This window comes from Octodon degus, unplaced genomic scaffold (assembly GCF_000260255.1).
Source record: "Octodon degus isolate 3935 unplaced genomic scaffold, OctDeg1.0 scaffold00169, whole genome shotgun sequence".
NCBI lineage: Eukaryota > Metazoa > Chordata > Mammalia > Rodentia > Octodontidae > Octodon > Octodon degus.
This window is the reverse complement of record NW_004524745.1, coordinates 2871517-2883790: the sequence shown is the minus strand read 5'-3', so window position 1 is coordinate 2883790 and position 12274 is coordinate 2871517. Positions and strand designations below refer to the sequence as shown.

Sequence of the window (12274 nt, the reverse complement as noted above, 5' to 3'; positions counted from 1 at the left end):
ATTCTCGAAAAATTCATAGTAATTTTCCAAAAGTCCTGCCATTATCCTGCTCACTATTTCTTGTTCTTTCATATCTTCCACATCTGTGTAAATGCTAGGAATAAAAATTCATAGAGTTCTTAAATCACAGTTAAAGTGAGAAGAGACCAATGAGTCACTTTATAAACCTGAGCAATTTATGTCATCATACTATGCTTCAGTTTTCCCATCTGTAAAACCAACCTAATTTGTACCCTCTTCACAGAATTGCTGCAAGGATTAATCAGAACTACCATAAAACATGGTTCAACAAACAAACCATAATCCTTAAAAGACAACATAATGGCTCTATTTCACAAATCCAATATTTAAAAACTAAACAAATGTTTATGAAACAACTTACTGGAAGACATCTGGACCAAAGACATCAGCCAAAGAATTTGCAGACCAAATTTCTTCATGATGTGATGCTACATTGGCTAAAAATCTACACAGAAACTTTAACAAACTGTAATTAACAGGTGGAAGCTGTTGCAAGAGGAACCTCAACTTTCTTCCAAATTCATCTTCATTATTATAATCTATAAAACATAATGACAGGTTTCTTAATAAAGTAAAAAGGAAAGCTCAGATATTTTGCCAGGTTCACATTACTCCACCCACATCACCTTTTTACTATAACAATTCAAAACCTCTGCACTTCCTCTACTACAGGCCAATGCCTTAGGGCTTTGCATTTCACTTATTAAGGGGAGGAAGAGATGGAAAAGAAGGATGTGGAGCAGAGGAACTCAACTTTTCAACTGCCAGGGGATGTTTTTCTCATCTGTTATGTGCTGGCTCCAATTCTCTTTTTTATTCTCATCATACGATCTCTTACATGATTGTACTTGTGATTCCAAACTCATGCCAACTATAAGAACTCAAAATACACTGTCCATGCCAGGCAACATGAATAGTATAAGCCAAGTACAGGGACAACTGGACAAGCCAACAGTATCAATGATACTATTCCATTTAGGTTAATGGGAAAACAAGGAATAAAAAGTGACAAAGTTTATTTTTCTCCCCACTACATTCTGAAAAGAATATTAACTTCAGCAACCTCAGTAAAACTAAATTAAAGGCTGCTCTATTTTTTAAAATTAATTTTCTATTTTAAATTGATGTTTGTTTTTCTGTATTTTTATAGTACAGGGAACTCAACCCAAGGCCTTTACACTATATGCTATACTCTCCTTTTTTTATTCTGAGTAAGGATCTTAAGTTGGCCAGGCTGGGCTGGGGTTTTTCTGTTATTGTTGTTGTTTTTTTAAAAAGTAAATTTTAACACAGAATTTAGGCCAGTGAGTTTTCATTAACAGATAGGAGGCTTGTATTAACTCCAATGATAGATGAAGGCCCACTCAGGAGAAGGAATTTCTTTTTCTTTTTTTTTTTTTAAACAGAACCGGGGGTTGAACTCAGGCCCTTGTGCTTGCCAGGTAAGCACTTATTCCATTGAGCCAGATCCCCGGCCCAGGAGAAGTAATTTCTTAAATATTCTCAAAATGAAGCAATTTATTGCTTCAGTAGTAAATATTAACCCAATTATATTTCATTTTGTATCTTTCTCAATATTTTCAATGTTAATTTCTGGAAAAACAGTAGGTAAAAGTTTATGGTCATGATATTAGCCATCTTTGCAAAATAACCTAAGTCTAGAAAGTTTAGCAGAAAAGGGTATAGTCACATTAGTTTTACATAAAATTTAAATTATAACCAATAACAACTCTTCTGCATGATCATGTAATTGTGTGAAACAGTCCCAGTGGTACTGTTCTGTCATCTCCGGTTTTTCTATGTATTTGGTACAGGGTCTCATATGCAGCTCGGACTCTTAGTGATTCTCTGGTTTTCAGACTCCCCAGCACAAGGATTACAGACATGCCCTATCATGCCAGGTCTTTGTGGCCCACCCACGCCTGGAGGGTGGGGCAGGGCTGGCGCAGCAAGTGGTGCTGAGATTGAATCCTGATCCCTGTGCTTGCCTAAACAGGTACCCTAATCTCTGAGATATTATACTTGTTAAATACATGTCAAGGGACAACCCACTCGGGCTCCCCTCCTATCCCTCTCTCAGACAGGAGCTTTCTTTCCCTCAATAAATATATTCTGCTCATAAAAAAAAAAAAGTCAATTCCCAGTACCAAAAAATACATAAATGTGTGTATGTCTCTCTATCAAGATTTCTAGGGTGTAGGTCTGAAAAACATAATTTTAAGTTCAGCCTTTAAAACTGGTTTCTCCTTTCTCACCTGCTACCCTGCAGCAGCAAAGAACTCAGCAGGAGAATGCAATAGAGCGGGCCTGCCTGAGCCACAGGGCTCCAACCCTAACAAAAGTGCACACCAATACCAAGTATTCTGATAACAGGAAGAGGCACAAAGGGAACACACTTACTTCCTAGGTGGCTACTGCGTAGGCTCCTTTGTATGTATTACTTCAACAACTCTATAGGATTATCATTACTATTTTAGGTTTCTTTTCTCCAGATGAAAAAAACGGGAGAATAATTTTTCTAAAATCGAGCAGCATTAACAGCAGTTATAATAGTCCCTCTTTACCTGCTGGGGATATACCTCAAGACCCACAGTGGAAAAGCCAGTGAGATAGTTTGGCAGACTAAGCACCTGCTTAGGCAAGCACAGAGACCAGGGTTCGACACTGTCCCCCAACACCATATGCCACCTGGACCCAGACATGCCCCCAGGCATGCTGAGCCAGCCACTGAGACACACCCCACCTATAAAACCAGCCCTGGGGAGGCTAAAAACAGGAGGATCGCTACCAGTCCTACCAAGACCCACTATGTATGTCTAAAATCATAAACAGAACTGAACTATACATTTTTTCCTTATATATACATACCTATAATAAAGTTAAATTAGGCATAAGAACCTAACAAAAACAAAATACAATGATTATAACAATGTATTGTGATGAGTTATTTAAATAAATAAAAGTTATTTAGTCTAAAAGGTAAAGACTAAATAAATTACTTATCAAAAAAACTATTTACCTTGAGAAAGGTGCATCAAGTGAATATGCAAACTGCCAGGAATAACAGGTTCAGGAAGTTCTTGAAGGAAAAACCTAAGGAGACTAATAGCTGAAGGAATATCTGCTTCCTTAACCAAATCCACCTCTTCTCCACTGTCGTATCTCTGCCGAAGCCACTCCACTGTCTCAGCATTTCCATTGACTTGAAAAAGCCCTTGCTGCTCCAGACCGCCTATGTTAGATCAAGATAAAAATTAAATAAGCTGCAACTTCCAACAACTTGCCCATATATATCCATCTTCAGCCAACTTAAAACAGTCATACTTCTAGAAAGCCTTTCTTGGTTGGCTCTCCAGATTTGGCTAAACACCTTCAAATTGGCTATCTTGAAACATACTATCTCTGAAGGATATTCTATTTTATCCCACCCTTATATCCATTAATAATAGTTCTTTCACCCCCACTAAAAAAATATTCTAGTCTGGGCAAATGTCACTTCTAGATATACCAATTTAAGTTAAAATCACACTAAAACCTTAAAAAGAATTTTTATTGTTTTGCCTATATTTTGCATTTTCCGTACTTAAAAAAAATTTAAAAATCGAAAGTCAAAAAGGGATAAGTTGTGTATATTAAAACAAAAGCTAGCCCTCAAAGTAAAGAAATGTATACCATGTTCCTCAATATAGTCCACAACGTGGCGGACTATGAATGGAACCTCATTGTCTGGATGTCCTCCCTGCTGCAGCTCATCAAGTGGAATTCCAAATATTTTGTTAGCAAGAACGGAGTTGCAGTTACTCAAGGAAGGGGAGGAGCTCTTCCTCATATCTTTTTTGCAGCCAGAAATCAAAGCTGTCTTTTCTGCCAAATGAAAGACAAAAAAAAAAAAAAAAAACGACTATAATGATTAACAGGTGGCAATATGACTAAATACATTAAAGAAAAATGCTTTACACCTGAACGTGTTTTAAAGTATGTTCCAGTAATCAGGCCCATGGTGCATTACACAAATAAAGCCCAATATAATTATCAAAGCATTTTCTCTGCTGTAAAGTTAGTTCTAAAGGCTCCATGTAGTGTCTGCATTTTTGACAATGGCAAAATTGACTTCAAAATTTAGCAAAGAACACTAATATCCAAAGACAAGGTCCTAAGACCTTAACTAACCAAGCTCATTAATGACCCAGGTAAAAGCCAAATCTAATCCATCTCTGAACTCTGCTACGTGAAGCTCACCTAATCCTTCAATTGATAAATACCCAAACATGAATCACTTTAGTAATGAGCAAATAGGAACACAATTCTTATTCCTATAAAATAAAGCAGCTAATAAAAAAAAATTTTTTTTAAATTTCTGGATCTCAACTTTTAATGAGCAAACTCCTTTTATCAACACTACTACTTCATGATTACTCAAAAAAATTATTTTTCAGTCACGTGCAGTGACATAATCCTACAATCCTAGCTACCTGGGAGGTTGAGACAGGAGGATCATAAACTCAAAGTCAGCCTGGGAAATTACAAAAGACTATGTCTCAAAATAGTGGGTTTTTTTGCTCCGAATGCCTTCAAGGCATGACTGGCTGGCTTGAGTTGTGGGGATCAAACCACAGCAACCTGACCCTGACGGCTTTGTTGAAGCAGCCACTTAAAGAACTGAGCTAAGGGGCAGGCCCCCTATGTCTCAAAATAAAAAAGGCTCAGGATTCAATTTGGTGGTAGTGCTTGCCTAGTATGTGCAAGACCCTGGGTTCCATTCCCAGTAGAAAAAGAAAAGGAAAAGAGAAAAGAGAAGAGCAGTGAAGAGCAGCACAAGGCACAGCAAAGAAGACATTTCCAGCTGAGTCTAGTTCAAAAAAATAGTTATTTAGGGACAGCGACTGGGGTTCAATCCCCAGTGTGCTATGCCAGCTTGGGCAAGTTGAAAGGGCGACTTGAGACTGGGCATGGTGGCACATGCCTACAATCCCAGCACTGGGGAGGCTCAAAACAGGAGAATCAATCCAAGTCCAATCTGTGTAATGAGACCCTGTAGACCCTGTAATACATTTTTTTAAAAAAGTTATTTGTCTTAACTGTTGGATTAGTAAAGAAGCAATAGCAAAAGCCTATGCTTTGGGGGCCTGCCCCTTAGCTCAGTTCTTTCAGGGCCGGGGAGATGGTTCAGCAGAACAAGCACTTGCCTGGCAAGAACAACGGCCTGAGTTCAATCCCCGGTTCCGCAAAAAAAAAAAAAAAAAAAACCCTATGTTTCAGATGACCCTTTCCAATATGTAAAACATGATAGAATAAGAAATCCCAAGAAAAAAATTCACTTTCTAAAAATAAACATTTTAAAAATATTTATTATTGGGAAAAGAGTATATTAAGAGAAAAACTTTTTTTCAAATATTGATAATGAGGACCATCAACTCAGCAGACTAAATACCTACTTAGTCCAACACAGGGACTTAATTCAGCAGTTAATCTACAAAGAAACGGATCGAATATGGATTCGATCTCTGACACCACATGTCACGCCAGCCCAACCCCTGGGCCCAATGAGTCACCAAGACCTGTCGTAGTGGTGCACATCTGTAATCCCAGCGCTGGGAAGGCTAAAACAGGAGGATCGCTACGAGTCTGAGCTGCGTAGTGCAACCCTGTACCAAATACACTTTAAAAAAAAAAAAAAAAAGATAATGAACAAAATGATACCAACTCCAGATCACCCAGTAGATCTAGTTAAGATTCTAAAGTTTACAAAAGTAAGTCCCACTGGATCAATTGTATACTCACTCCCTGGATCAAGACAGGAACACAGCATGACTAGAAAACAATTCAGTCAATTTACATGAAAGGTAGAAATTAATTTAGGGACGAGACTAACATAAATGTACATAGTCTTACAAAAGCAATTTCCTTTCTTCAACAAATTGGTGCCACCTAATAACTACAAAACTCAGTTACAATCAAACAGTAGCTACAATAACTGATACTAAAACACAAATAAATAAATAGCTAGCAGGGGGCAGAAACTCCAAAAATGGATTTACAGCATATCAAACAGCCACCATTTTGAAGACTTACCTCTGAGTACTTAAACACCTAAGTTTAAAAAATGGCTTCTGCACCAGCTACCCTCACTGAGCAAGCATTCTTTTGTCATTTATGGTTGTTTGAGATTATGACAGAAGATCAACCTGTAGTTCCTCATTGAAGAAACGCAGAACTCGATCAGTACTTCAGCAGTTAATCTAAAAAAAAAGAAAAAAGAAAAAAACCAATTATTGCAATTTCCCACATTTTTAACTGTGCAAAGAGACTGGAGTAAAAAGTAAAATCCACTTATGAAGTTACCTATTTTGTTTTTTAAAATGATGATCCATGCTTTATATTTTTATTTTTTGGCAGAACCAGGGATCCATGCTTTTTATTAGTACAGAATGATTACATTCATCATAGGGAATTGGTATGTTCACATAATACATCCTAATTCTTTTTTCATCCAGTTTGCTACTCTCTCTCTCTTACATACTTCTGTCTCTTAGTCTCCTTCCCTTCTGCAAGAGTACTAGCTCCCTGCTTCCTATTATCTATCTTTTATTCTGCTGTTTAGTTATATATTGGGTTCTATAAGAGTACCCATGTTATAGTTAAGCTTCTGTGTCTAACTTATTTCATTAACATTATGGTCTCAAAGTGCATCCATTTTCCTATAAATAACTCAGGTTTATCCTTTAGGGCAGAGTAGTATTTCACTGTGTGTAAATGCCGCATTTTCTTATCTACTACATTCATCCATTGAAGGATAGGCTGCTTCCAAGATTTAGCTATTATGAATTATGCTATTATCAACATGGGCGGGTTTACATTTATCACTGTAATATGATGTCTTTAACTCTTTCAGGAAGATACCTAGAAAGGGAAGAGCTGAGTCAAATGCAATTTCTATTTTTCATTTTTTAAGGAATCTACAACATTAGCTACTTTGAAAGGCATTTTTTTCTGCCTGAAAAATCAGTGACCTAGTTAAAGACAAAAATCTAGCAAAGGCTTGAAATTATGGCAGCTAAATTGGTAAGAAACTTCCTACTATAGAAAAATAAAAAAGGACTTTCAAGAAGTAATTTTTTACTACCAAGATTATGCCACTGACACGAACCATTGTCCTCAACAGACACTACGTTTGTACACAAATAGCCTGCTCTTCTCCATTCCTGCCTCATTTCCTCATATGCTCAAAACTAAATTCGAAGGATTTGAGATCAAAGAAGCAACACAACAGTGACCATTTTGAGCTTTCAGAGTTGGAGAACCCACAACAGCTCATTCAGAAAAAAGACAAAAGAACAGAACCTCGGGGGCCAGGGAGATGGCTCAATAGAATAAGTGCTTCCCTGACAAGCACAAGGGTCTGAGTTCAATCCCCAGTTCCACAAAAAAAAAAAAGAGAACAGAACCTTAAAATAGCAAGCCCGTGGGGAAAAAAAAAAAAATCATTCAACATAAATTTACATATTCATAAAGAAATAAAATTTCTATTACTTTGATATTTCCTAACTAGAAAAAGAAAAAAAAAAAAAAAAAATAGCAAGCCCACCATTTTGTAGCTGTGACCCAAAACAACTTCCACTGTCTCTCTGCCATATGAAAATACTTACACAGCTATAAAGTTTAACTGAAATTTCAGAGAATCAATCTCTTTTTTGTATAATGCTAAAGGACTAGTGAATATGCTGAGGGAAAAACTGTGTTTATTATTTGGCCTCATCAACCTCTGTTAAGTCTATTAACAAATCTTTAATAAGATTAGTACACTGTACTGCAGCATTCTACTCAAGCTTCAAATGGGTAAGCTTGAAAATGGGTAGCAATCTAAGCAAAAGGAAGACCACATTCCCACAACAAATCTTTTACTAGATGATTAACTTTCCAAAACATCCTGAAATGCCTGATGAAACATGTAGTTCATCTACCTGTCTATTCATTAAAAAAAAAAAAAAACACTTCAAAGTGAAGTTATAGCCTGACGTGGTGGGCACACCTGTAATCCTAGCACTTTGTGAGGCTGAGGCTGGAGGATCACAAATTCAAGCCCAGCTTGGGCAACTCAGTGACTTTGTGAGTCCTATCTCAAAACAAAACATAAAAATGAGTTAAAGATCTATCTAGCTTAGTGCAAAGGCCCTGTATTCAATCCCTAGTCCCAATTAATTAATCCATCAATAAAGTTGTATTAAGCATCCTTTATAAAGTTTAACATTAAGGACAAGATATTTCATGAACTTTAAAAGTCCAGTTGATACTCACATGACATAAAGGGGATTTTCTTGACATACAATGAATGAAAACTCATTAGAAGATTCTGTCAGTGGAAGTGTACCCCCATGGTAAAGCACATACTCTGTATGTCCAAGATCCTAGGTTCAAACCCCAGTAAAAATAAATATATCCTTAAAATAGCTACTATAGGGGGCTTGCCAATTAGCTCAGTTATGGGGTCGGGGAGATGGCTCAGTAGAATAAGCACTTCCCTGCTAAACAAAGAGCCTGAGTTAATCCCCCGTTCTGCCAAAAAAAAAAAAAAAAAAATTTAGCTCAGTTATTTAACCACCTGCCTGGGCAAACTCAGTGAGGCTTGCAGGACTGCAGTTCATTCCCCAGCTCCACATGCTACACCACACCAGCCATTAAGGCAGCCTGAGCCCAGAATCTTCTAATGAGTTTTCATTCATTGTATGTCAAGAAAATCCCCCTTGGCGCGGCCAGACGCCAGCGCCATGGAGGAGTACGCTCGAGAACCTTGGGAATTCAACACCGGTTGAGAGGCAGTGTTAATGCTGTGAGGATCCGAGCTCCCCAGATTGGAGGTAGCTTCGCAGTGTGGGGGGATCTGTTCTCCACCATCAACTGTGGCCTGGTGCAGATGCGGGGCAAGGAGGACCCCTGGAACTCCATCACCAGTGGAGCCCTGACGGGGGCTGTGCTGGCTGCCCGCAGTGGCCCACTGGCCATGGTGGGCTCTGCAATGATGGGGGGCATCCTGCTGGCCCTCATCGAGGGTGTTGGCATCCTTCTCACTCGCTACACTGCCCAGCAGTTCCGCAATGCACCCCCGTTCCTGGAGGACCCAAGCCAGCTGCCCCCTAAGGAGGGTACCCCAGCCCCAGGCTACCCCAGCTATCAGCAGTACCATTGAGGAAGCTGCCTGACACTGCGCCACCATGGGAACTTCCTCTCGGTCTCCTCCCCGATGATCTACCTCGAAGGGAGGGCTGGCTCCCAGTTAGCCCTGGGACCCTCCAGAGAGGGCCTCTACTCTGCTCCCTGTCCCCGGGTGGGGATGGGGCACCCCAGCTGCCCTGACAGATGGGTCCCCTTTTTCTCTCTCAGAGCACCCCAGCCCCACACATGTAACAAGCTCTTACCCCAGCTCCTTCGTGTGGCACCCTGATGAGTATTTAAAGCCAGTTTGGAAATGCGTGTGTACGTACTTCTTGAGAGGAGGCCCATACACCCTCGCCCCAGGGCGTGCGGGACAAAGGGACAAAGTGAATCCAGTATGTAAGGGTGTGTTCCTTGCGGTGAATCCAAGTGGATGGAGAACCATGCCGGGGAAGAGTGCAAAGACACTTGGTCACTGGAGTGTGGGTGGTCCTGACTGCAGCCCTGGTCACACACCAGCAGCTAGCCCTCCTCCCCAAGCCCAGGTGCCAAGGCTGGGGAACAGCCCTCTGGCTTCCTCAGAGAAGGAGTGTTCTATGTCAGTTTCCCCTACCACAGAGACACTTCTGCTCTGCCATTCAGTTGTCAGGGTTTGGTTTTTTTTTTTTGAGACAGGGTCTCTTTTTTATTATTAATTTTAGTTTTATTGAGAAATATGAGACAGTTTCAAAGCTGATTAACAGTTTCGATACTCAATACACTGTACATTGTTATCTTCTTAGTGGTTATCCATAGTACAAGAAGCAGACAGGATATTCTGTCCAAACACTGTTAGTACACCTCTTTCTTCTCATTGAATTAAGCGAAAGTAGCTGTATATCTATCCTATTTTGTATATATAAATACAAAATGATCTTTCAAAAAAAAAAGAAAATCCCCCTTTATGTCATGTGAGTATCATGGTGGGCTCAGGTTTTTAAAAAAAAAAAAACCTTCTCAACTTTAAATAAATAAATAAAATAGCTACTATGACCAGGTGTGGTGGCACACACCTATAATCCCTGCATAGGAGGCTGGCTGAGACAACAGGATTGCCATGAATCTGGGAAGCCAGCCTAGGGTACAAAGTGAATTCAAATCCAGCCTGACCTACATAGTGAGACACTGTCTCAAAAAAATATAAGTAAATAAATAAATAAAGCTACTTTGACCTGAGTGTGGTACGGCACCCCTGTTATCCCAGTGCTTAGGAGGCTGAGGCAGGTCAACCTCCTCGAGTTTGAGGCCAGCCTGTGACATAGTGAGTTCAAGGACAGTCAAACTAATAATAGCAAGGCCTATCTCAAAGAACAAAAGGAACAACAACAAAAAAACTTCATTAAATTCAACATTTTAAAATTGGTGAACTTTATCATACACAAATTATACTTCAATAAAGCTGAAAATTCAAAAGAGGTATTACATAAATAAGGACAGAGCATCACTATAAAACTTTTGCTTTTTTTAAGACAAGATCTTGCTACATAGTTCAGGCTGGCTACTCACTATCTAGCCCAGAATGGCCTTGAATTTGCAGTTATCCTGCTGTACCTCCCAAGCCCTGGGATTACAGGCATGTACCACCATGTCCAGCTACCACTGTGTTTTTTATAATGGTATATGATTTTTTTCTGTTTGTTTTGCAAGACAATCTCTTGCTATGTAGTTGAGGCTGCCCTCAAACTCAACAATCCTCCTGCCTCTGCCTCAGGAGTGCTAGGATTACAGGTGTGCACCACCATGGCCAGGTAATAGCCTAAGACATTCTATAAATACATTTTTCTACCACAAGATTTTTGCTACTGTACTTTAAGAACCCACCCTGAAGGCCCCATATTAACCAACACACTGAAAACTCAATTTTCTATAAAACATATCTATGTAGCACAGAATTAAAGGTACATTAAGAGCCAAGCATAGTGCCACATGCCTGTTATCTTAGCACTTTGCAAGGCTGAGGCAGCTGTTCAAGGACAATGTAAGCTACATGCTGAGTTTAAGGCTAGATTAGAATATAACAAGATCCCATGGGGTGGGGGACAGCTGCACTAAAAATATTAACTTTAGACACTAGTACAAAGTCTTCTCAAAGCAGTTTTAACATATTATCAAAAAAAAAACACATAATATTATCATAGTAAGATTAAATCTGGGCTGGTGAGATGGCTCAGTGGTCTGAAGCACCTACTTAGAACAAGCTTAGCAAAAGAGCACAGGGACCGCGGTTCAATCCCCCAGCACCACATGCCAGCCAACCCCGCCCCCTGGTGGGCTGAACTGGCCACACACATACACACACACACACAAATAAATAAAACATTTTAAAAAAAAAAAAAGATTAAATCTGTAGTAAAGTCTTATTTTACAAACAAGGCAACTTGTAAGAGCAGCATCTGGGAAGGTAGCCCATCATTTTCATGTAAATTATACCTTCAAATGAAAGGAATAACAAAACACTTCAACCCAAAACGTTTTGACAAAATAAAATACAATTCACATAAAGAGGTTCTATCTCATTAACTGTTAAAACCAATAAATAAATCCCTGTATCACTAGGATGAAAAGAGGAAAAGCCAGGAGGGAGCTAGATCTCAAAATGATAACCAGGGCCAGTGAGATAGCTCAGCAGACTAAGCACCTGCTTTGGCAAGCACAGGGACCAGGGTTCAATGCCAGTACCACATGCCAAGCCAGCCCCGCCCCAGCGGTGCACTGAGTCAGTAACCAAGTCTGGGCATGGAGGCACACATCTGTAACTCCAGCGGTGGGGAGGATGAAAACAGGAGGATCACTAGAGTCCAGGCCGCCTAATGAGACCCTGTACCCAATATACAAAATGAAAGAAAAAAAAGATAAACCATAGGAATAGAGATTTGTGTAAATAAACTGAATTTGTAGTTAGGTTTGTTGACTATATCACTGAACCAAAGTTGTAGGGAACTACTTTTATCCCTACTTTATAAATTTAGCTTTTTATTAGGCCAGGTTCTTTTTTTTTTTTTTTTTTTGCGGAACCAGGGATTGAACTCAGTCCCTTGCCCTTGCCAGGGAAGCGCATATTCCA

At 39.4% G+C, this 12274-nt stretch overlaps 1 protein-coding gene and 1 pseudogene across 2 annotated transcripts in view; one reads left to right on the top strand and one right to left on the bottom strand.

Annotated features, from left to right (window-relative positions):
• The window catches only part of Fam13b (family with sequence similarity 13 member B), a 106080-nt gene that overhangs the window by 78620 nt on the left and 15186 nt on the right, over window positions 1–12274 (bottom strand). Inside the window, exons 2-5 of the mRNA XM_023703374.1 lie at window positions 6094–6260; window positions 3694–3885; window positions 3041–3253; window positions 383–560 (exon numbers count right to left, since the gene is read on the bottom strand). Of these exons, the coding sequence (XP_023559142.1) occupies window positions 383–560; window positions 3041–3253; window positions 3694–3850 (548 nt within the window). The 5' untranslated portion in view covers window positions 3851–3885; window positions 6094–6260. The remainder of the gene's footprint in view (window positions 1–382; window positions 561–3040; window positions 3254–3693; window positions 3886–6093; window positions 6261–12274) is intronic.
• On the top strand, window positions 8726–9488 carry LOC101560550 (annotated as a pseudogene). Its single transcript, XR_001117330.1, has one exon. The product of XR_001117330.1 is annotated as a mitochondrial import inner membrane translocase subunit Tim17-B pseudogene (transcript).